This window comes from Haliotis rufescens, unplaced genomic scaffold, assembly GCF_023055435.1.
Source record: "Haliotis rufescens isolate VD_foot unplaced genomic scaffold, xgHalRufe1.0.p SCAF_9, whole genome shotgun sequence".
NCBI lineage: Eukaryota > Metazoa > Mollusca > Gastropoda > Lepetellida > Haliotidae > Haliotis > Haliotis rufescens.
This window is the reverse complement of record NW_025964383.1, coordinates 10,073,884-10,101,008: the sequence shown is the minus strand read 5'-3', so window position 1 is coordinate 10,101,008 and position 27,125 is coordinate 10,073,884. Positions and strand designations below refer to the sequence as shown.

General features: G+C 43.5%; 2 protein-coding genes across 2 annotated transcripts in view; both read right to left on the bottom strand.

Annotated features, from left to right (window-relative positions):
• LOC124125931 overlaps positions 1-27,125 on the bottom strand; it is a 91,323-nt gene that overhangs the window by 5,814 nt on the left and 58,384 nt on the right. The gene's annotated exons all lie outside the window — the stretch shown is intronic.
• LOC125377490 (protein PML-like) lies at positions 1,736-21,387 on the bottom strand. Its single transcript, XM_048391078.1, has 6 exons — positions 21,361-21,387; positions 16,315-17,372; positions 15,915-15,973; positions 15,678-15,726; positions 15,144-15,203; positions 1,736-2,418 (listed from the first exon to the last, which is right to left on the bottom strand). The coding sequence occupies exons 2-6, from the start codon at positions 17,369-17,371 to the stop codon at positions 1,736-1,738; spliced, it is 1,908 nt and encodes a 635-aa protein (XP_048247035.1). The 5' UTR covers position 17,372; positions 21,361-21,387.

Genomic DNA, 27,125 nt, shown 5'->3' with positions numbered 1-27,125 from the left:
AACAACATGTTACGTAACATTGGGGTGTGTGACCAACACATCACCTAAATCCCCTCCCTCGCCAATCCACCCCGCCCACCTCCATCCGCCTATAATGACTTACCAGTCTCAAAAGACCGTGTTTTAGCTGGCTGTAACTGGGCAACTGTGAGATAGCATTAAAACCAGATATTAGTTAAAAACAAAACAGACAAAAACTTAACAGACACAGTTTTATTGCATACAATTTTAAAGGTAAATGGAAAATGTAGTTTTATAATATTTGCACAGTATTTGGCACCCCTTCGTTGTCTGCAAGAAACCCAGTTCACCCTGATTAAGTCCCTTGGTCGGTCAGCACTGAACTCGTGGATTTCACTTAAGCCGTAAACATCTAAGACTTGCATGACTTGGTCTTTCTAACGCCATATTAAACTGACATGCAATGATAAAACACATTTCGAAGCGGCATTATATCCAATTCAAGATCAAGATCACTGAGACGTTCCCATATATAATCCGTCGCTAAGGCGAACAAATCAGGGAAAATATTAGTATATTATCCATGGCAATGTTCCACATACTTACAGTTCTACTGAGGTTTTGTTATTTTCCTGACGTACACGTTGCTTCAAGATTGTTTCTGAACGTCTGTTTACCGCAAAAGAAAGCGGAATTATACAATGTTTTATACATGCACTGTTAAACGATAATTGCAAGTGATTCCATACTTGGTGTTTCCATAAACCGGAGAAAACTGAGGGCCATGTCCACTAACAGTGAAAGAGTGAGTTGGGTTTAACGCCGTTTTTAACAGTGTTCCAGTTATATCAAGGCGTGTCAGCTTGATGTGAGAGGAAAGCCCGAAGTGATACAGTTCTCAGACGTTTACCACTTCGGTGAAACCCTCGAGCACGGGTATGGTGCTGACAAACCTAGAAACATAATTGGGGCGTACCGGGATTCGAACCCACAATCATAGATTTCTGGCGTGCCTAATGGACGCAACTCATCACAGCGAATCGCTGCGCCTTAGACGACTGGGCCACTAACAGACTGTAACTTGATTGATGACATTTCATTTTGTTACCGACTTGTATCAAGGTTGTATTCTTATTTTTCTGCTTCAATTGATCTGTATAAGTGTGGATGTGGAGATTCAAAATAGGCTTGAAAGACACCAAAAAGTAACAAATTAGAGAAAACATTCTGCCATCTTGATTGCGTTTCTGTACACACGTCACATGTACACTGGTACATTCTATGTCCGCTTCAATCACTTTCATCCCATTTCTTCACCGACATCAAATGTGGCAATGTGGCGGCACAACTGCAATACTTTCAGCACAACACTATTCATGTTGGGATTTAAAACAATTATATTACAGAGAAGAAACGGACCATGTCAACAAATTCATGATTTGTAACAACTTTTGATGAATCTGTGCACTCAGTCGTTTGTTGTGCCATTTCCCAGAAATGTAGGAAATGTGTGATCAACTGATCGATTACCACAGATTCATATTCATAACAATACTCATGTGAGGATGCAAAATGTTTCTTATACACCACAGAAACCAGTCAAATAGAAAAACAACACATTTAGCTAACCTTGTTACATTCTTGTACACAACAAACAGCACATGGACAGGTAACTTCTATGTCCGCCTCAATCAATACAATCACATTACTTTTGACAGTTTAAATAAATATGTCACACTTACAAGTTTACACAATGTCATGTTTATTTTATTTCCTATGCGAGGGCGTTATAAATAAGTGACTTCTTGGAGTCAGTCATGGTGATGTCCACCCCGCTGACCACCTTCATGTTGACTGTGCAGTCACCTGGCGGCCCAACACTAAACATGGGGAGAAGAGACTCCCTCCACTCAACATCCAACTTGGCCAAAACAATCTCCCTGTCGAGGTCCATGAAGCCGAGTCTCCCCCTCCCCACATCCAGCACAACGCCATAGTGGAGAGTGGCCTGTGTGCCGGGTGTGTGAGACATTGTGTTTCTGTAACACTCCCCCCACTTCCCATGCTGATACACCCAGGTACAGATACTCCCCCGGTGTGTGGCACAGCCCTCTACACCAACACACCAGGAGCGGGGCTGTTCACAAATATACCATTTATTTTCCACCTGGCTTTCCTCCCCCACACCCATCTCCAGGACAAGCCCTTCATACCATTTACCCACCACACCCACCCTGGAGTGGGTCTCCCAGTATCGTAGTGTGTGTGGGGCAGGGGTGACATTAGAGGGGTGTGGAGGAAGGGGGATGGGGGTGGAAATACAGGTGCCCATGTATGTCTGTAACATGCCTCTGTCGCTGTGTCGTATGGCGGGCGGCGAGTTGACCAGCTCACCGTCTGTAGTTACGTGGCAGAAGTCTGTGTTGTCTCGAGCAGCGTCCAGTTGTAGTTCAGGACCTAGAAATATACATTTTGTTTACAGTTTACCAAATTTCCTGTCTTCAGATAACAAATGGAGCAGCTCATTGTGAACCTCGTTTCAATGTTTACAAAACACCGCACTGAACGATCGGCTGTCATGTTCGTCTGTCTGTGAGTTTCATCGTTATTGTGGCTAAAATACGAATAATTTCACTGTGAAAGTATTTGTATGGGTATTTTAAATATTTTACATAAATGTTTGTATGGATTGACAATGAAATAGATACTGCATAAAACATGTTGTTAGTTAAGCTGGTCAGCCGTCAGGAGTCAGAAATAGACACTTGCTGCCGGAAAACGCATAGGTATCTTCATTATGTCACGATAAAACTATCATTGTTACTGTTCTAAACTCTTCTTGTACAATTTTGTAAAAACATAAAGACAGAAAAAGCTGACGATATTTTTACACTTGAGTGTTCAACAGACACAGTGTGAACAGGTAACTTCTACGTCCGCTTCAGTCACTGGCCACAGTTTCAGCACACTCGCTGGGCGGGAGGATGTCGCATCATGTGTTGTGACTTGGCCATGTATTTGTGAATTATTTCACACGTAATGTTTTTCTTATTTTTGTGACATATTTTTCAAAGTGATCAGTTTCTTATATCTCTACACAGTTCATTACAGATTCCTCAAGAAAAAGACATTATGATCATCACTATATGTATAGGTTAGGCAGAGACGACCCAGTGTCTAATCGTTGAAATGGTAATTAAACCGTGAGGCGCGCAGAGCCCAGTGGTTTAATTAACCATTTCAACGCTTAGAACCTGGGATCCGAGTGGTCTAACATACTTTAACCATGTCCAACATTTATGGCACCTAAAATGCTTAAAAACATTGTTTTGTTAAAGGTATTTTGAAAGATATTCAGGAACTCCATGCTCAACAACTGTGAGAACACTGTGTCAGTCGGCCCTGCGTGAAGCACGTGAAATGTGTTCCCCGAGCCTTTTGCACGTGCACTTCGCACTTTGCCGGTTTGGGTTATGAAATGCATGTCCCGGGGCAAGTATATGATTCATTTTTCGCCAGCTCGAGCACATTTATTAATCAACTAAATATTACTTGCCCGTGTTGATGGGCCTATTGTAAGCAAATATAGCACTGATCAAGATAATAGTAAATTCTTTTCTATCTGTTCGTTTGGTAGAACGAAGAGCTACAAAACCACAAGTACTGTACAAAATACTAGAATCCATTGAGTAACTTACTGTATAAAACTTGCATAAAACACATTTCGCAGTTCTTAAAGGGATAAGCAATTTGTACTGATGTTGGTAAATATTAATTGTTAATTTTCTTCCCTTTCTCCCATGTCGCCGTGGCAGAAGACTACATTCGTTAGCCTTCAGTGCGGACGTCGCTGGTTCGCATCCCGCTGGCGACAACGTTTTTCATGAAATTATTCTATCATCAAGATACATGGGAAAAAAGAAGTTCAGTTATTGCCAGGTGGTGTTAAACTAAAAATTAAGACAGTTAGACCACGGACAAAGGAGCCATGGTTTAAATATATTTAACATTTAAGTCAATGGGTGAACATACAGCGTAATTGATGAAACATGCTAATTTCACTGTAAATGGCTGAATAGCTGAACCAACTTTTTATCCATATTCAACTCATACCTGTAAATATTCAAATATGTATACAAATTTAAGTATAAACTTTCACCTTTAATCAATGATCAACCATTTCCAGCCTTCTCTCTACACTTCTCTTCTCGGTGTAGACGAAATGATTTATTATATGAGGACATTTTTCGATAAATATTTTACTGCTTCATGCAGTATGAAATTTACTGCAGCGCATCAATATCTTTACATGCTATTGTTATAAGTGTGGGCTTCCATCTTACCGAAAGCATTGACATTAAACAAACTAGCACCAGTAATTTGACAAACAAGACACATGAGCTAAGACTTAGTTCTAAAGGTTAACAAAGATGATGATATTATCGTCCCTTGTTTTAGCCATTATACAACATGAACCTTTGTAATATTGAAAGAGCGTGTTCAGGTACACGTACCTGTTGAGAAGGGAGAGCCAGGTTTTGTTTTGTTCGTTTGTTGTTTAACGCCGCACTCAGCAACTTTCCCGCTTTATAGTGAGTGAGTCAGTATGGTTTTACGCCGCATTTAGCAATATTCCAGCAATATCACGGCGGTGGCCACCAGAAATGGGCTTCACACACTGTACCCTTAATTGAACCCTGGTCTTCGACGTGACTAGCGAACCGCCCTTCCCTCTTTATAACGGCGATCTGTAGATACTCGAGTATGGACCAGACAATCCAGCGATTGCCATTATGGGCATCGATCCACGCAATTTGGATACGATGACATAATCAACCAAGTCAGCGAGCCTGACGACTCGATCCCGTTTGTCTCCTCATACGACAAGCATGGGTTGCTGAAGACCTATTCTACCCCGGATCTTCACGGGTCGGGAGAGCCAGGTAGGTCTTGCACATGTTTGTACCAGCGAGACACATTAAAGTAGTTGATGAACAAAATCAAGACTAGTTTTCCAAGCTTCGTGTCATCCTCTTGACGAGAGATCTCCGTGGCTGTTAGTGACGAAACTTAACGGGTGGACAACATCAGTGCACGCAGTATCATGTCCTGTGTTCAAAGGGGAGACAACCTCAGTACACACAGTATCATCTCTTGTGTTTTAACAAAACAAAATCACGACTGGTTTTCCAAGACTCATGTCATCCTCTTTTTATAGCAACTGACGAGAGATCTCCGTGTCGCAGTTTACATGGCATATATGACAGGCTTGGGCGTTGTCACGTTTTCTCGCCATACACGCATCTCGTTTGGTCATCTCTTCTGGGACACACACGCGCGCCGTGTGCACACATATCTACCAACCTGCAGACGGGGACATTACCGGCTCGTTGCTTCCTCCAGAGTTGTTGTCGGCCGCATCGTGAAACGTTTACGCCCACTTCGCTAGTTGTCATGAAGTGCAATTTCAGTGTAACAAGAATGTTATCTATCTAACGCCTCTGTCAGTCAGGGCAATATTAAGTTACCCACTTAAAACAGCATACACTACAAGTAATCAAATTTTGATATATAACACTTGTGAATGCCATTAACCCAAGAGGTGCAACGCCTTGCACCAAAAAGTATTTTCTGTAATGTCCCCATGGGCGGGCTGGTTCTTAAGTCTTCAAAACAAACAGCGTCACACGTGTGTGGTAAGCCAGTTCAATTCATATAAAACAGGCACATAGAAAATTGGGACAGTTTGAATTTGCCTGCTGAATCAGATAGAAGAAACGAGAAGACAAAACTATTAAAAAAAAACGAAAACCCAGTGATGGATACCATGTGCAACGCCCAACGCTGTCGGCCATTGAGTCATATTCATGTCGTCCCTTATGAATTGGAACATAGTTTTGGGGACCTATTCTAAACCTGGTCGTAACGGATACATTGCACTTATTTTCAGATCGGGAAACTCCCCGTATGCAAAAAGTCCATCTGTTCTTGACCATGCGCCATCATATCGAATTCGCAATTAAAGTTGGCATTTCAGTGTGTAAACACTCGCCCGTGTTTCTCATTCTGCCTCATCTTCCCCTCATGTAGTTACGTCTACAATACAGTGGGTTGTATGAGTTAGACTATTTTTTTCTTCGAGTCTTGACACCTAGCCCGGCTAACCTTCCGGGCACCCCTCGACATAGACCTGATGGACTGTTTGTGTTCAGTCGGAAACACAACTGCCAGCTATTCTAAACCGCAAAAACGAAATAATAACCAAACATATGAATAAATTAATACATCTGCCAACTGACAATTATTTCTAGTATATATAAGTCATTTCAGGGGCTTTATAATGACATTAAGAGAAAATGGATTTTCATAATAGATCTTCAGGAAACACTGTGAGAAACACGACAGCGTCCATGCGACCAGACACCAGAAATGTCCAGAAACTGCAGAAATGCACGCAGTATCGTGTTCTGTGTTCACAGGGAAGTCAACATCACGCAGTATCATGTCCTGTGTTTAAAGGGCGGACAACATCACTATACCCAGTACCATGCCCTGTGGTAAAAGGGCGCCCAACATCACTGCACCAAGTATCATGTACTGTGGTAGAAGGGCAGTCAACATCACTACACCAAGAACCATGTCCTGTGGTAAAAGGGCGGACAACATCACTACACCAAGTCCAATGACCTGTGGTAGAAGGGCGGACAGCATCACTACACCAAGTACCATGCCCTGTAGTAATAGGACGGACACCATCACTACACCAAGTCCCATGCCCTGTGGAAGAATGGCGGACAGCATCACTACACCAAGTACTATGACCTGTGCAAAAGGGCAGTCAACATCACTACTCCAAGTACCATGCCTTGTGGGAAAAGATCGGACAACATCACCACTCCAAGTTCCATGTCCTGTGGTATAAGGGCGGACGACATCACTACAACAAGTACCGTGCCCTGTGGTAAAAGGGCGGACAACATCACTACACCAAGTACAATATGTCCAGTGGTAAAAGGAAGGACAACATCACCACTCCACGTCACATGTCCTGTGGTAAAAGGGCGGACAACATCACTACACCGAGCCCAATGCCCTGTGGTAGAAGGGCGGACAACATCACTACATCAAGTACAATATGTCCAGTGGTAAAAGGAAGGACAACATCACCACTCCACGTCACATGTCCTGTGGTAAAAGGGCGGACAACATCACTACACCGAGCCCAATGCCCTGTGGTAGAAGGGCGGACAACATCACTACACCAAGTACAATATGTCCAGTGGTAAAAGGAAGGACAACATCACCACTCCACGTCACATGCCCTGTGGTAGAAGGGAGGACAACATCACTACACCAAGTACCATGTCCTGTGGTAGAATGGCGGAGAACATCACTACACCCAGTACCATGTCTGGGTTTAAAGGGTGGACAGCAACACTACACCCAATCCAATGCCCTGTGGTTGAAGGGCGGATACCATCACTACACCAAGTACCATGCCCTGTGGTAGAATGGCGGACATTATCACTACACCAAGTACCATGCCCTGTGGTAGAAGGGCGGACAACATCACTACACCAAGTACCATGCCCTGTGGTAGAATGGCGGACAACATCACTACACCAAGTCCCATGCCCTGTGTTTAAAGGGCTGACAACATCAGTATACCCAGTACCATGCCCTGTGGAAGAATAGCGGACAACATCACTACACCAACTCCCATGACCTGTGGCAAAAGGGCAGTCAACATCACTACTCCAAGTATCATGCCCTTTGGTAAAAGGAAGGACAACATCACTACATCAAGTCCCATGCCCTGTGGTAATAGGGCGAACAACATCACTACACCAAGTAACATGCCCTGTGGTAAAAGGTCGGACAACATCGCTACACCCAGTCCAATGCCCTGTGGTAGAAGGGCAGACAACATCACTACACCAAGTACCATGCCCTGTGGTAAAAGGGCGAACAACATCACTACACCAAGTATTATGCCCTGTGGTAAAAGGTCGGACAACATCACAACTCCAAGTCCGATGTCTTGTGGTAAAAAGGCGGACAACATCGCTACACCCAGTCCAATGCGCTTAGGTAAAATGGGGGACAACATCACTACACCCAGTACCATGCCCTGTGGTAGAAGGGCGGAACACATCACTACACCAAGTACCATATCCTGTGGTAGAAGGGCGGACACCATCACTACACCAAGTACCATGCCCTGTGCTAGAATGGCGAACAACATCACTACACCAAGTACCATGCCCTGTGGTAGAATGTCGGACAACATCACTGTATTAAGTATCATGTCCTGTGGTAGAATGGCGGACAACATCACTGCATCAAGTAACAGGTCCTGTGGTAATAGGACGGACACCATCACTACACCAAGTCCCATCTCCTGTGGTGGAATGGCGGACAACATCACTGCATCAAGTATCATGTCCTGTTGTAAAAGGACGGACAGCATCACTACTCCAAGTACCATGCCCTGTGGTAAAAGGGCGGACAACATTTCTATACCCAGTAACATGCCCTGTCGTAGAACGGCGGACAACATCACTACACCAACTCCCATTACCAGTGGCAAAAGGGCAGTCAAAATATCCACTCCAAGTACCATGCCCTGTGGCAAAAGGGCAGTCAACATCACTACACCAAGTCCCATGTCCTGTGGTAGAAGGGCGGACACCATCACTACACAAAGTACCATGCCCAGTGGTAGAAGGGCGGACACCATCACTACACCAAGTACCATGCCCTGTGGTAGAATGGCGGACAACATCACTACACCAAGTACCATGCCCTATGGTAGAATGGCGGACAACATCACTACACCAAGTCCCATTACCTGTGGTAGAATGGCGGACAACATCACTCCATCAAGTATCATGTCCTGTGGTAGAATGGCAGAAAACTTCACTGCATCAAGTATCATGTCCTGTGGTAATAGGACGGACACCATCACTACACCAAGTCCCATTACCTGAGGTAGAATGGCGGACAACATCACTGCATCAAGTATCATGTCCTGTTGGACAATGGCGGACAACATCACTATTACAAGTCCCATGCCCTGTGGTAGAAGGGCGGACACCATCACTACAGCAAGTACCATGCCCTGTGGTAAAAGGGCGCCCAACATCACTACACCAAGTCCCATACCCTGTGTTTAAAGGGCGGACAACATCACTATACCCAGTACCATGCCCTGTGGTAGAATGGCGGACAACATCACTACACCAACTCCCATGCTCTGTGGTAAAAGGTCGGACAACATCACCACTGAAAGTCACATGTCCGTGTGGTAATAGGGCGAACAACATCACTACACCAAGTCCAATGCCCTATGGTAGAAGGGCGGAGACCATCACTACACCAAGTACCATGCCCTGTGGTAGAATGGCGGACAACATCACTACACCAAGTCCCATGCCCTGTGGTAAAAGGGCGGACAACATAAATACACCAAGGACCATTTCCCGTGTTTAAAGGGCGGACAACATCACTACACCAAGTCCCATTACCTGTGGTAGAATGGCGGACAACATCACTACAACAAGTACAATGCCCTGTGGTAGAATGGCGGACAACATAACTGCATCAAGTATCATGTCCTGTGGTAGAATGACGGACAACATCACTACACCAAGTATCATGTCCTGTAGTAAAAAGACGGACACCATCACTACACCAAGTCCCATTACCTGTGGTAGAATGGCGGACAACATTACTAAAATAAGTACCATGCCCTGTGGTAGAATGGCGGATAACATAACTGCATCACGTATCATGTCCTGTGGCAAAAGGGCGAACAACATCACTACACCAAGTACCATGCCCTGTGGTAAAATGTCCTACAACATTACCACTCCAAGTCCCATGTCCTGTGGTAAAAGGGCGGACAACATCACTACACCAAGTACCATGCCCTGTGGCAAAAGGGCAGTCAACATCACTACTCCAAGTACCATGCCCTTTGGTAAAAGGCGGACAACATCACTACATCAAGTCCCATGCCCTGTGGTAGAATGACGGACACTATCACTACACCAAGTACCATGCCCTGTGGTAGAATGGCGGACAACATCACTACACCAAGTACCATGCCCTGTGGTAGAATGGCGGACAACATCACTACACCAAGTCCCATTACCTGTGTTAAAAGGGCGGACAACATCACTACACCAAGTACCATCCCTGTGGTAAAACGTCCGACAACATCATTACTCCAAGTCCCATGTCCTGTGGTAGAATGGCGGACAACATCACTACATCAAGTACCATACCCTGTGGTAAAAGGGCGGACAACATCACTACACCAAGTATGATGCCCTGTGGTAGAATGGCGGAAAACATAACTGCATCAAGTATCATGTCCTGTGGTAAAAGGACGGACACCATCACTACACCAAGTCCCGTTACCTGTGGTAGAATGGCGGACAACATCACTACAATAAGTACCATGCCCTGTGGTAGAATGGCGGACAACATAACTGTATCAAGTATCATGTCCTGTGGTAAAAGGACGGACACCATCACTACACCAAGTATCATGTCCTGTAGTAAAAAGACGGACACCATCACTACACCAAGTCCCATTACCTGTGGTAGAATGGCGGACAACATTACTAAAATAAGTACCATGCCCTGTGGTAGAATGGCGGATAACATAACTGCATCACGTATCATGTCCTGTGGCAAAAGGGCGAACAACATCACTACACCAAGTACCATGCCCTGTGGTAAAATGTCCTACAACATTACCACTCCAAGTCCCATGTCCTGTGGTAAAAGGGCGGACAACATCACTACACCAAGTACCATGCCCTGTGGCAAAAGGGCAGTCAACATCACTACTCCAAGTACCATGTCCTTTGGTAAAAGGCGGACAACATCACTACATCAAGTCCCATGCCCTGTGGTAGAATGACGGACACTATCACTACACCAAGTACCATGCCCTGTGGTAGAATGGCGGACAACATCACTACACCAAGTACCATGCCCTGTGGTAGAATGGCGGACAACATCACTACACCAAGTCCCATTACCTGTGTTAAAAGGGCGGACAACATCACTACACCAAGTACCATCCCTGTGGTAAAACGTCCGACAACATCATTACTCCAAGTCCCATGTCCTGTGGTAGAATGGCGGACAACATCACTACACCAAGTACCATACCCTGTGGTAAAAGGGCGGACAACATCACTACACCAAGTATGATGCCCTGTGGTAGAATGGCGGAAAACATAACTGCATCAAGTATCATGTCCTGTGGTAAAAGGACGGACACCATCACTACACCAAGTCCCGTTACCTGTGGTAGAATGGCGGACAACATCACTACAATAAGTACCATGCCCTGTGGTAGAATGGCGGACAACATAACTGTATCAAGTATCATGTCCTGTGGTAAAAGGACGGACACCATCACTACACCAAGTCCCGTTACCTGTGGTAGAATGGCGGACAACATCACTACAATAAGTACCATGTCCTGTGGTAGAATGGCGGACAACATCACTGCATCAAATATCATGTCCTGTGGTAAAAGGACAGACACCATCACTACACCAAGTCCCATTACCTGTGGTGAAAGGGCGGACAACATCCCTACACCAAGTACCATGCCCTGTGGCCAAAGGGCAGTCAACATCACTACTCCAAGTACCATGCCCTTTGGCAGAATGGCGAACAACATCACTACATCAAGTACCATGCCCTGTTGTAAAAGGTCCGACAACATCACCACTCCAAGTCCCATGTCCTGTGGTAAAAGGGCGGACAACATATCTACACCTAAGTACCATGCCCTGTGGTAAAAGGGCGGACAACATCACTACACCAAGTATTATGCCCTGTGGTAGAATGGCGGACAACATCACTACACTAAGTACCATGTCCTGTGGTAGAAGGGCGGACACAATCACTACACCAAGTACCATGCCCTGTGGTAAAAGGGCGGACAACATCACTACACCAAGTATTATGCCCTGTGGTAGAATGGCAGACAACATCACTATACCAAGTTCCATGCCCTGTGGTAAAAGGGCGGACAACATCACTACACCAAGTACCATGCCCTGTGGTAAAAAGGCGGACAACATCACTACACCAAGTATTATGCCCTGTGGTAGAATGGGGGACAACATCACTACACCAAGTACCATACCCTGTGGTAAAAGGTCGGACAACATCGGCACTCCAAGTCCCATGTCATGTGGTAAAAGGGCGGACAACATCACTGCACCCAGTCCCATGTCCTGTGGTCGAAGGGCGGACACCATCACTACACCAAGTACCATGCCCTGTGATAGAATGACGGACACTATCAGTACACCAAGTACCATGCCCTGTGGTAGAATGGCGGACAACATCACTACACCAAGTACCATGCCCTGTGGTAGAATGGCGGACAACATCACTACACCAAGTCCCATTACCTGTGGTAGAATGGCGGACAACATCACTGCATCAAGTATCATGTCCTGTGGTAGAATGGCGGACAACATCACTGCATCAAGTATCATGTCCTGTGGTTCAATGGCGGACAGCATCCCTATAACAAGTCCCATGCCCTGTGGTAGAAGGGCAGACAACATCACTACACCAAGTCCAATGCCCTGTGGTAGAATGGCGGACAACATCACCACACCAAGTTCCATGCCCTGTGGTAGAAGGGCGGACGACATTGCTACAACAAGTACCATGCCCTGTGGTAAAAGGGCGGAGAACATTACTATACCAAGTCCCATGACCTGTGGCAAAAGAGCAGTCAACATCACTACTGCAAGTACTATGCCCTGTGGTAGAAGGGCGGACAACATCACTTCAACAAGTATCATGCCCTGTGGTCGAAGGACGGACAACATCACTACACCATGTACCATGTCCTGTGGTAGAAGGGCGGACACAATCACTACATCAAGTACCATGCCCTGTGGTAAAAGGGCGGACAACATCACTACACCAAGTATTATGCCCTGTGGTAGAATGGCAGACAACATCACTATACCAAGTTCCATGCCCTGTGGTAAAAGGGCGGACAACATCACTACACCAAGTACCATGCCCTGTGGTAAAAAGGCGGACAACATCACTACACCAAGTACCATACCCTGTGGTAAAAGGTCGGACAACATCGGCACTCCAAGTCCCATGTCATGTGGTAAAAGGGCGGACAACATCACTGCACCCAGTCCCATGTCCTGTGGCAGAAGGGCGGACACCATCACTACACCAAGTACCATGCCCTGTGGTAGATTGGCGGACGAAATTGCTACAACAAGTACCATGCCCTGTGGTAAAAGGGCGGACAACATTACTATACCATGTCCCATGACCTGTGGCAAAAGAGCAGTCAACATCACTACTCCAAGTACTATGCCCTGTGGTAAAAGGGCGGACACCATTACTACACCCAGTCCCATGACCTGTGGGGAAAAGAGCAGTCAACATCACTGCTCCAAGTACTATGCCCTGTGGTAGAAGGGCGGACAACATCACTTCAACAAGTATCATGCCCTGTGGTAGAAGGACGGACAACATCACTACACCAAGTACCATGTCCTGTGGTAGAATGGCGGACAACATAACTACACCACGTACCATGTCCCGTGTTTAAAGGGCGAACAACATCACTACACCAAGTACCATGTCCTGTGTTTAAAGGCGGACAACATCATTACACCAAGTACCATGTCCCGTGTTTAAAGGGCAGACAACATGATTACACCAAGGCCCATGTTCTGTTGTAAAAGGGCGGACAACATCACTACACCAAGTACCATGTCCCGTGTTTAAAGAGCGGAAAACATCACTACACCAAGGACCATGCCCTGTGTTTAAAAGGTGGACAACATCACTACACCCAGTGCCATGTCCCGTGTTTAAAGGGCAGACAACATCATTACACCAAGGCCCATGTCCCGTGGTAGAATGGCGGACAACATCACTGCATCAAGTATCATGCCCTGTGGTAAAAGGACGGAAAACATCACTACACCAAGTACCATGTCCTGTGGTAGAATGGCGGACAACATCACTACACCAAGTACCATGTCTGCGTTTAAAGGCCGGACAACATCACTTCCTCCAGTCCAATGCCCTGTGGTAGAAGGGCGGACACCATCACTACACCAAGTACCATGCCCTGTGGTAGAATGGCGGACAACATCACTACACCAAGTCCCATGACCTGTGGTAGAATGGCGGACAACATCCCTACACCAAGTACCATGCCCTGTGGTATAATGGCGGACAACATCACTATACCAAGTACCATGCCCTGTATTTAAAGGGCGGACAACATCACTACACCAAGTACCATGTCCCGTGTTTAAAGGGCGGACAACATCATTACACCCAGTACCATGTCCCGTGTTTAACGGGCGGACAACATCACTACACCAAGATCCATGCCCTGTGTTTAAAAGGTGGACAACATCACTACACCCAGTGCCATGTCCCGTGGTTAAAGGGCAGACAACATCATTACACCAAGGCCCATGTTCTGTTGTAAAAGGGCGGAGAACATCATTACACCAAGTCCCATTTCCCGTGTTTAAAGGACGGCGAACACCACAACACTAAGTACCATGCCATGTGTTTAAAGGGCGGACAACATCACTACACCCAAGTGTCATGTCCCGTGTTTAAAGGAGGGACAACATCACTACACCAAGTACCATGCCCTGTGTTTAAAGGGCGGACAACATCACTACACTCAAGTGCCATGTCCCGTGTTTAAAGGGAGGACAACATCACTACACCAAGTAACATGCCCTGTGTTTAAAGGGCGGACAACATCACTACACCAAATATCATGTGTTCAGAACATGGACAACATGACTGCACCCAGTACCGTGTTGTGTTGAAAATGGTGGATAACATCAGTAAACCCGTGCCTTCTTCTGTGTTCAGAAGATGGTCAACATCACTAGACACAGTACATTGTTCCATGCCTTGTGTTTAGGAAATGGAAACATTACAACACACATTAACCTGGTGGAATTCAGTGATGCACCAATCACTTCATACTTTGTGAAACATTTTCAGCAGTGCCCTGTCGACCAGGAAAAGGCGCTTCACCCAGTAACCTATCCTGTCCGTTAAGGTCGAGCAACGGAACATGTAAAGTGTGGAACACGGCCAAGCACGTATCTGATTGTACTCACACTGCAAAGTCACCGGCGTCCTCGTTCCTGTTTTCAGAGTATAGGTTTTAACACTCGCATCTGCAAAACAATTTCTAGATAAAAGAACAAACATATATGCGCTCACACATATATAACATTAATTTAGATGTTGAGAACTCTGTTGGTTTCACGAGTGGAATACATCATTTTTCTACACAACAAAATATCTGTAAAGACAACTTTAGGGCCGTTTGATAACTACAGTGGTTTAAAGAAAAATCCCAATCTAACTTTCCTCCCCCTTCAACAGCTGTACACTACTGATGGACATTCATTGTGGTATATCTTTAACCATTAAATTTACACATATCCTAATATCATGTCAAACTGAAAATTTAAATCTGTGAAAAATTGAATTATTCAAATACATATTTTTAAAAGCTTACAAGGTCATCTTAAGATTATTCAAACCTATTTGTGGTTTGGCATTTTGTGCTTATGAAAATATAGCCTGTGAAATATAGCCTGAAAACTAAAGGGATATACATTTCAAACTAATGTAACGTATCTTACCAAAACTTGCCAATGGTGTTGGATCGTCAGCTACCTCCAGCACTTTCAGCTTAGAACAAAAGAAAATCCAAGAATCACACAACAGTAGGCTTGTTTTGAATGTGAGATACAGGCGTCACTTTAATGTACAAACTATTACGAACATGACATGTACCAAGTCCATCGTGAAATGCTAAATTTAATACATCAGAAATAACGATTCGTATCTACACACGTTTACTGAATGAGAATACTTACATGTTTGTATTTGTTTTCCAGGTCAGTTAGATGGCTATCGTCTGTCTGTGTACCTTGATCTGTACAAAAAACACACACAACTGTTACAAATCGATTAGATATTTGACTTTTCCCTGAGGTGTTGTTGATCATAATGTATAGACAGCTCATTAGCAACTCATCCTAAACTGAACATCAACAAGAAGACACGAATCTTCTTTATTGTTTTGAAATGACATATTAACTCAATAAGGTAACACAGAATTCAGAAGTAATCCATAAAAAGGTTAACTTCATGTTTTCGTTTTCTTCCAACTTCCAAAAGCCAAGTTATCAAATACTTACTCTTTGTTTGTTTTATTCAAAGCTTCAATCAATCTTCATATACAAATGAACTATCGCCAGAGTAAGAAGCAAGTACCTGCATGTGTATGTGCCTGAGCTGCCAATCCATCTTCATTGACAGACCCAAAGTCATAAATGTAGGACTTCAATTTATCCAGGCCCCCTGTGTTAAAACTGGCTGCGGATGCAGTGTTTGTCTCAGGTGGAACTGATCTGAGATTCGTCTTCGCTGTGTCTTGTATCGAACACTCCAGTGTGAGAAAGTCAGAGTTTGAAGCATATCTGAGCACTGTCCTGATGTAGTCTGAAGTCCACTTGCATCTTTCCCTCTCGCCTTCATAGGTAACTTGTACAGTGTGCAGTTTTGACAGTTCCTGCTTCATCTGATTCTCCAGATCTATGACCAGCTCCTTCTCTCTTTGATCAAGTTGTGTCCTCAGAGAATGGAAAGTGTGGTGGATGGCCTCCTTAAGAGCACTACTTGTATTCTTTGTGTCATTTACGACTTTGCTGACGCTCTTCAAATGTGCTTGGTGACAAATATGATGTGCGGTCACGTTCTTCCCATGTTGTTCTATCCGTCCTTTTGCAGCATCAGCAGCCACTTTAAAGTCCTCAACGTCGTGCTCGGAATGCTCGCCAAGCCTGCATTTGGCACAAATTGAAATGTTGCAGTTTTTATCAAAATACTCAAGAGGATAACGATTGTGAAGTTTGCATACTGGTTCTACAAACATGCTCCCCGGTGCCATATCCCGAAAGGTTTCAACAACATGTCGCCTGGTAGCCTTAAAGCTATTGTGCATGTTCTGGCAGTATTCGCAGAGGAACTCTTCACACTCCTGACACCAACACACAGCCTGATTTCCATCATCTTCATTTGTACAGAGAAGCTCTGTGGGGCGATGTTTGACTGTCAGGTGGAATATTTCCTTCTGTCTGACTGCATCCTTTTGGAGACTTGTGTCTGTGAGGTTGATCTCCCTCTGGCATGTAGAGCATGATATCGCACCACCAGCTGCAGACGATACACATGTCTTACACACAGCGTGTAGACAGGGCAGTAAGTAGGGGACTGGACCTTTCAGGGTAAACTGCTGCTGACAGACAGAACACTTCGGGAAGGTGTCCATTCTGAAACAAAGAATAGCATTGTCTCTATTTTACAACGAGAACACTGTATATAGCATTGTAATAATACGAACATTATTTATCAATAATGCCACAATCATTCCACGAAAATAAATGGGCTAAACCTAAGCATTTACACTTGATCCATGATGTATTTGAATTAAAACAGGCAATCACATTACAACTGATTTTTGAATACATAAAGATACAGATTCCTGGAGACACATGTTGTGATATTTTAGTATTGAATAATGATGCTGGTTGTTAGAACGTATTCCTAGACTGCCTTTCTTATTCTGGTGACATTGAATGTCAACAGGACATGGTTCCTATGATGCGGTGAATGCTCTAGCAAACATTAAGGTATCGGGGCCGTCATGTGTATGCATATTTCACAATCAACTAGTGTATAAACCTTGAAATGCCGCCAACCAGACTGCATTGGACCAATGAATTAGCTGTATCGCTCATGGGGACGTTATAAGTAGAGTGTGATACACAAAATTGGAAATTCAGCTATTTTGTATCTGTTTTGGTCTTTTGTCTCGGTCAAATTGAAAACCGAAAAGAGATCACATCTCTCAACATTGGATTAGAGGTGGCGATGCCGATTTTGTAATAGTCATAGCCATGTATATGAGAAAGTCATACTGACCCGTTGAATAGTTCAAAGGGAAACTATCTATCTACACTGTTTACTCCACCCGTACCTTCATCTTTCTGTACTGCCTACCAGCATACACTATATACTCCACAGGTACCTTCCTCTTCTTGTACAGCCTACCAGCCTACACTATATACACCACCCGTACCTTCCTCTTCTTCTACAGCCTACCAGCATACACTATATACACCACCCGTACCTTCCTCTTCTCGTACTACCAACAAGCATACACTATATACTCCACCCGTATCTTCCTCTTCTTGTACTACCAACCAGAATACACTATATACTCCACCCGTACCTTCCTCTTCTTGTATTGCCTACCAGCATACACTATATACTCCACCCGTACCTTCCTCTTCTTGTATTGCCTACCAGCATACACTATATACCTCACCCGTACCTTCCTCTTCTTGTACTACCAACCAGAATACACTATATACTCCACCCGTACCTTCCTCTTCTTGTATTGCCTACCAACATACACTATATACTCCACCCGTACCTTCCTCTTCTTGTACTACCTACCAGCATACACTATATACCTCACCCGTACCTTCCTCTTCTTGTACTACCAACCAGCATACACTATATACTCCACCCGTACCTTCCTCTTCTTGTAGAGCCTACCAGCATACACTATATACTCCACCCGTACTTCCCTCTTCTTGTATTGCCAACCAGCATACACTATATACTCAACCCGTATATCCCTCTTCCTGTATTGCCTATCAGTAAACACTACATACTCCATCCGTACCTTCCTCTTCTTGTACTACCTACCAGCATACACTATATACCTCACCCGTACCTTCCTCTTCTTGTACTACCAACCAGCATTCACTATATACTCCACCCGTACCTTCCTCTTCTTGTAGAGCCTACCAGCATACACTATATACTCCACCCGTACCTTCCTCTTCTTGTACTACCTACCAGCGTACACTATATACCTCACCAGTACCTTCCTCTTCTTGTACAGCCTAACAGCATACACTATATACCCCACCCGTACCTTCCTCTTCTTGTACTGCCTACCAGCATACACTATATACTCCACCCCTACCTTCCTCTTCTTGTACTACCAACCAGCATACACTATATACCCCACCCGTACCTTCCTCTTCTTGAACTGCTTACCAGCATACACTATATACTCCACCCGTACCCTCCTCTTCTTCTACAGCCGGGGCGGTCGGGTAGCCTAGTGGTTAAAGCGTTCGCTCGTCACGCCGAAGACCCGGGTTCGATTCCCGACATGGGTACAATGTGTGAAGCCCATTTCTGGTGTCCCCCGCCGTGATATTGCTGGAATATTGCTAAAAGCGGCGTAAAACCATACTAACTCACTCACTCTTGTACAGCCTACCAGCATACACTATATACTCCACCCGTACCTTCCTCTTCTTGTGCTACCTACCAGCATTCACTATATATTCCACCCGTACCTTCTTCTTCTTTTACTGCCTACAAGCATACACTATATACTCAACCCGTACTTCCCTCTTCTTGTATTGCCAACCAGCATACACTATATACTCCACCCGTACCTTCCTCTTCTTGTACTACCTACCAGCATACACAATATACTCCACCCGTACCTTCCTCTTCTTGTAATGCCAACCAGCATACACTATATACTCCATCCATACCTTCCTCTTCTTGTACTACCTACCAGCATACACTATATACCTCACCCGTACCTTCCTCTTCTTGTACAGCCTAACAGCATACACTATATACTCCACCCGTACCTTCCTCTTCTTGTACTGCCTACTAGCATACACTATATACTCCACCCCTACCTTCCTCTTCTTGTACTACGAACCAGCATACACTATATACCCCACCCGTACCTTCCTCTTCTTGAACTGCTTACCAGCATACACTATATACTCCACCCGTACCCTCCTCTTCTTGTACAGCCTACCAGCATACACTATATACTCCACCCGCACCTTCCTCTTCCTGTGCTACCTACCAGCATTCACTATATACTCCACCCGTACCTTCCTCTTCTTGTATTGCCTACAAGCATACACTAAATACATCACCAGTACCTTCCTCTTCTTAACTACCTACCAGCATTCACTATATACTCCACCCGTATCTTCCTCTTTTGTACTGCCTACCAGCATACACTATACCTCACCCGTACCTTCCTCTTCTTGTAATACCTACCACAATACACTATATACTCAACCCGTATCTTCTTCTTCTTGTACTGCCTACAAGCATACACTATATACTCCACCCGTACTTCCCTCTTCTTGTATTGCCAACCAGCATACACTATATACACCACCCGTACCTTCCTCTTCTTGTACTGCCTACCAGCATACACTTTATACTCTACCCGTACCTTCCTCTTCTTGTACTACCTACCAGCATACACTATATACTCCACCCGTACCTTCCTCTTCTTGTACTACCTACCAGCATACACTTTATACTCTACCCGTACCTTCCTCTTCTTGTACTGCCTACCAGCATACACTTTATACACCACCCGTACCTTCCTCTTCTTGTACTGCCTACCAGCATACACTATATACTCCACCCGTACCTTCCTCTTCTTGAGCTACCTACCAGCATTCACTATATACTCCACCCGTACCTTCCTCTTCTTGTATTGCCTACAAGCATACACTAAATACATCACCAGTACCTTCCTCTTCTTAACTACCTACCAGTATTCACTATATACTCCACCCGTATCTTTACTATTTACCCTGTATGTATATCCCACACCTTGTGCTATCTACCAGCGTACACAACTCACTGCACCCGACACTCCTGCACCGTGATCAACCTACACGAATATCCACAGCCCCTGAACGTATAGATATCCCATTGGACTCCGACACAGTTAAATCTCTATCAATAACCCGTCCTACATGTAGCTTGGCTACCTCATCGATTATGTTCAAACTATGCAGTCGACGACAGTGTTCAATACAAGGCCGACAGCAGTCAAGTCACAACAAGCAGGTTACAGATTTATCCTTGTAAAGAACCGGATTCTCTCTCACCCTAATATGTGCCAGTGTTAAAACACTGTTTAACTCTCACAACTGTAGGTAGAGTTGTTCGTGTTTTGTAAGTGTTATAGCGTATGCATCGTGCATAATATACTTCGAGGAATGGCGTCTGAATTGGAAGTGAACAAGAAAGGTTTACTTGATTGCTCCGATTCCTTGAATGTGTAAACTTATATCAAGGCGAAAAGGAATATATAATTTACTATAACGCTGATTTACACTGACAATATATCTTTATCAAGACACTTCTACTCATATATGTCGCAACAATACAGGACACACCTACCTGTGAGTTTATCTTCCTTGTTAAACACGTCACTTCCGGGTGAGACGTCCATGCGCGAGCGTCCTCGAATTGTGAAAGAATTTGTCACATGACACATAAACATGAAAAGCGTACAAACTTTATTATTTGATATAACTAGTAGTCCAGATAAATTAGTTTCCTAAATATGTACAAGTGACGCAGAGGAATATAACTTCAAAAGTTTGCAATAACCTCCAACTTTATTTGTTGATATTGTATGTGCTCAACATTAACATTCTTGTTTAAACTGGCGGGGGACACGGGTGGCCCAGTCGTCTAAGGCGCCGCGATTCTCTGTGCAGAGTTGAGCCCCTTGGGCACGCCAGAAACCTATGATTGTGGGTTCGAATCCGGGTTCGCCCCAATTATGTCTCTAGGTTTGTCAGCACCATACCCGTGATCGTGGGTTTCACCGAAGTGGTAAACGTCTGAGACCTGCATCACTTCGGGCTTTCCTCCCACATGAAGCTGACACGCCGTGATATAACTGGAATACTGTTAAAATCGGCGTTAAACCCAACTCACTCACTCACACTGTTTACACTGGCTGTTCAATCAACTTGGTTGTTCAGCCATTTTGTTAACTGATATATCTGGGTACAGGTGCTTGTACATGGGTATATATCACTGTGTTGAGATCCCCAGAAGAAATATTTGTTTGACGCATGTCTCGAGGGGTGGGTAAAGTGGTTTAAGCGTTGGCTCGTCACGAGTGAGGTATGGGTGTCTTGATAAGATTGGACTATTGCTAAGATTGATCACCCAACCAACTCTCACTAACTTACTCACACACATGCCCAGACACACCCATTACCCAACCACCAACCATAACACACACCTGTGTGTTCTACACGTTCTCTATCTTTACATGGGTGAATAGTAAATATTGGTCATTAGCACTTTTTGACAGTGTGTCTTCGTTCACGTGAAGGGTTGTGTGAGAATAGCCACGGTAACAGCTGCACTCACAGAGTTATCCCCCTTTGACCGCTCGTCTTAGATTCGTTGTGGCACATGCGCTTCAAACACGACGTGGTTTCAACTACATGTACAACAAAACAAGGGCGGTATTTCAAAACAACTGTTACAGAATTTTCGTACGAAAAATAAAAAAAACATTTATCACCAAAACTTGTTTTCACAGGAGATCACTATTCTCTATGCCACTGAAGGTGGTTGCAACTGCACATTTTTAGACACCGGTTACTATTGTTTGGAAGCTTAAAAAGTTGGAAGAATGACCCTGGATGATAAATAGAATCTCAATGAGTGGCCTTTGAAATCAAATGTTGCAACGCGCGGGAGTAAAAGCCTAGGAGTTTCATACTGAAGCAACGGTTGCGTCGTAATAGTATGTGTGTGTGTGTGTGTGTGTGTGTGTGTGTGTGTGTGTGTGTGTGTGTGTGTGTGTGTGTGTGTGTGTGTGTGTGTGTGTGTGTGTGTGTGTGTGTGTGTGTGTGTGTGTGTGTGTGTGTGTGTGTGTGTGTGTGTGTGTGTGTATGTGTGTGTGTGTATGTGTGTGTGTGTCTATGAAATTTATGTAAACGCATTTGTTTAAACGGAAAAAAGCGGAATTAATATTATGTTGGTTAGTCATAACTCAACACTGATTGATTGGTGGGACATTTATCGGAATTATTTCCCTGTACAAAGTACTCTCTCATCAAAGTATATTCACCACACCTCCTCATACATCTGTTTAGCTAACTATTATTAATAACAACATATTTCCCCATTTGGCTAACTGTTTAAATGCATTGTAAAAATAATCTATACGTACTAACGAACGGATTACGATGTCAAGAGGTCACCTTATAAGACCAATATACATATTAAACGGGCACTGCAATTCGCCTTGACTGGTTGTTGCCTCTGTTATTGTCTTTTATCATTGCGTGCCCGGGTGATATCCCGGAAATCTCGACTAGTTCGCGACATGTGCTGTACCAACCATAAGCGCATTTGTCGCTTTATTTGATGGTATAAGGGCACATCGTCACATTGATCAGCAAAATGAAAAACAGTTTTGTCTTCGAAATAATAAGGAAATGTAGGTATCTTTGGGGGTAGAATCGGTAATGGTCACGAAGTTTAAATAAGTCGCTTGTTTGATATTGTGCGATTTTGACTTGTAACACAAACTTAACATTTAACCTAAGCATTGCTTACTTTATCGTGTGTATCTGTTACAGTCAATGTGTAAAATTACATATTTTCACTTAGGCAATAATTTAAACGCCTAAATATTAAGTTATTTTACAAAAAGACTGAAACCTCTGTCCATTCATTAATTATGATAACAATTTCCAGACACTTTGATGTTTAATTTCATCATCCAGGGACAGAAAATGATAAGATTAAATGAAAACGAAAGTCAAAGTCTATTTCTATATTGTATGGCCTCTAATATTAGCATAGTTAGTATTTTGTGATGTTTTAAGCTTTTTTGAATATCTTAATAATTGTCAGTCAATCTGTTAAATAAAAGGACATATTGTGAAGACAATTTGTAAAATGACTGAACTATTTAGACATTTATATAAATTGCCAGAGTGAACCACACTTCACACATTGACTAACATACACACCTACAAACTGAAAGGCTTAGTGTTGTCTGTAGCGCATCGAAATGCTTCCAAGTGAAAACGTCGAGGAACATGAATGATTCTGTTCAGTGCTAAAGCAAATCAATGAAAACAAAATGCAAAAATTGTAATTACAACCGACCCACGTTATATGTCTAAGAAAGAACATTTGCTCAACCCCCATGTGTAGTGCAATAAAGTATAGCTTTACCCTGAACTCTAGTTAAAGCACGAGGTCGCTTATAAAAGCCTTAATTGTCAAACGTATGTGCCATCTATCAGACAAATAACTATTTTGACCCCTTGTTATCGTGTTGTCCAGCAAATCGTTCCACAACAAACAAATCACCCGATCTCAAGTGTAGCACTTGTGGGAACTTGCGCACCTGTCTGACAATATGGCGACTAATTTTGGTGCATAACGTATTCAAATTATTCAAACTATCCCCTTCCTATTGCAGGTGTCAATGATGAGAGACAATTATATTACAAATATTATGTGAAACAATAATAGTTGAGAATAGAAACCTGGAAATAAAATTGTTGAACCAGACATGATTCTTATATATATATACACTCTTCAAAAGAAGAAGGGCGGTCGGGTAGCCTAGTGGTTAAAGCGTTCGCTCGTCACACCGAAGGCTCGGGTTCGATTCCCGACATGGGTACAATGTGTGAAGCCTATTGCTGGTGTCCCCCGCCGTGATATTGCTGGAATATTGCTAAAAGCGGCATAAAATCTTACTCACTCAAAAAAAAGAAACGCACTGGTAGATGTTTTGTAAATTTATTGTACCTACAAATAAAGTCGATATATTTGATTCAATATCATAGATACAAATAGGAAATGTTGGCTCTCGTTAGTCGCATGTTGTCGCTGTACAAAGGCATTGAAAACTGTTCATTGTCATATCACATAAGTCCATAAGTTTGAACTCAGTTTCACGTGTGACCGCCCCGGGCAGCAATGAAGGCTCTGCATCTCCTCGGCACTGACTGGATACGTGTACAAATTCTGTCCTGCGGAATTCTATGACATTCTGCTAGAAACGCGTTGGCCAAATGTGGGAGCGTCTGTGACATCCAAGTGTGAGATCTCGACGGTCAGTGCAAGCCGTTGATGTATGCATAATGAAGGTAGCCTACCGTGACACGAGCTGTTTGCGGTGGGGCGCTGTCCTGGTAAAACCTTTCCCTCTGGCGGTCAGTGATGGGAAGAAGGTGAGGTTGAAGAATTTGAATCAAGTAGCGATTTGCTGTCAAATTTCCCTGAATCACAACCAAGTCAGATCTCGTGGTGTAGGATATGGCCCCCTCACCATGACACAACTGCCACCGAAATTGTCGAATCAAGTAGCGAATTCACGTGAACAATGTGGGGCAAAACGCGCATTTCGACGACGATAAACACGTTGCCTTACATCTCTCCGGTGAAGAAGAAATAGTGATTCATCGCTAAACCACACTCGTCTCCAGTTTCTCACTTTCCAAGGTTGTAAGGTCGCAAGCGTCGCTGTCGATCGATCTGTTGCAAAACAGGGACGATAACTGGTCTTCTTGGTCAGATTCCAGCCTTCCTTCCTGACTGTCTGGTCCGATATCCCCCTCAAACCAGGGATGCGTTCTGCAGTCTCCTTAGCTGTGGCACTGCGATGACGTAGGTGGAACAGTCGAATCCAGTTTCTAATCGCAGTTTCCTCCAGATGTGTCTACTGAAATGTAATATCGAAGTCACGTTTTTACTACACATTTAGTTCCCGCTTAATAAGGTTTCATTTTTCTGGAGTGAGTGAGTATGGCTTTACGCCGCTTTTATCAATATTCCAGCAATATCACGGCGGGGAACACCAGGAACAGTCAAGTGAAATCGATATCCTTTGTAAAGAAATGTAGGGAAAGCATAACAGTGTTGAAAACCTGTATTGATGAGCTATTTTACCTTCGCCTGCAACACAAATAAGCGGAAAAAAATATTTCTGGTCATGCACTGGACTGGTAACATCTTCCATATGCATACACCTGTGAATTTAATTCATGCATTGCAAAAAATTCATTAAATTTTATAATATAATGGAGAAGATCAGTTTACTCAAGGGTATGTGAAGGTTATTTTATGAAAACACTGCGACAGCAGTCACCTTATCACCACTCAAACACGGAGTCCCGCCTTGTTAGTACACATTTGCTTTTTTAGTCTAAAGTCGCAGTCTGGACAAGCGTTAACACAAATACTTTCTATCTGAAACACACTGCTTTACCGTGTCTCCGTTTCTTTAGTTGACATCCAGAATCCAGGTACAAATAAATAACTATGAAGTTTTACATACATTCGATACAACTATCAATCAATGTAAATCAGATCTGTTTTCACATTTGTCTGGGAAATGGCACTGAATCACGATGGGAGAACATGTTAGGTTATTCTGTACTTCCTCAATAATTACTCCATTCTTGCAAGATAAGATGTGTTTGTTAAAGATGTCTAAAGTTATGTCAGGATAGTGTACTCTATAGCGCGTTGACGTCAGCTATAAACTTGTATGCTCTATTCATTATGTTCCGACCTTAACGACTGGCATACGAACACCGAAATGCTATGTTCGAAATACTGCAACATACGAATATTTAATACCTAAACGGCAATATCAAAAGTATCATTGTTGCCCATGTAGCGGGGTACGTTATAAACAGATATCCAACATATATACAGAAGATATGTTTTATTTGAAGAAAGTTTAAGATTATTGTCAACAATTGAAACGGTTGTTAATCCAAGACAATGTCCATACCAAAGGCAAGACACGTTTAAAATCACAATCTCCTAACTATGTCTTACGAACCATCTGGCGAGTTTAGGCGATAAAATTATTTTTCAATCATGCTAAATGCATATGAATTAGATATAATCTACTTGTTACACACATACATGTATGAATAGCATTACACATTCAAATTGTTGCTTAAAGTTCACTGGAAATAATTTAAAGATATGTGCAACGCATCTTAATGACTATGAAGGGGTAATAGGTTCCATCAACCAAGTATGTTTAATTGATTAAGATGACAGTAGAGAAACTGTGAAATTCATTACATAACATACTGATGGTCAAACTTATCGAATCTCATAAACCGAAGTTTCACGTTCGTTTCAAATTCTGA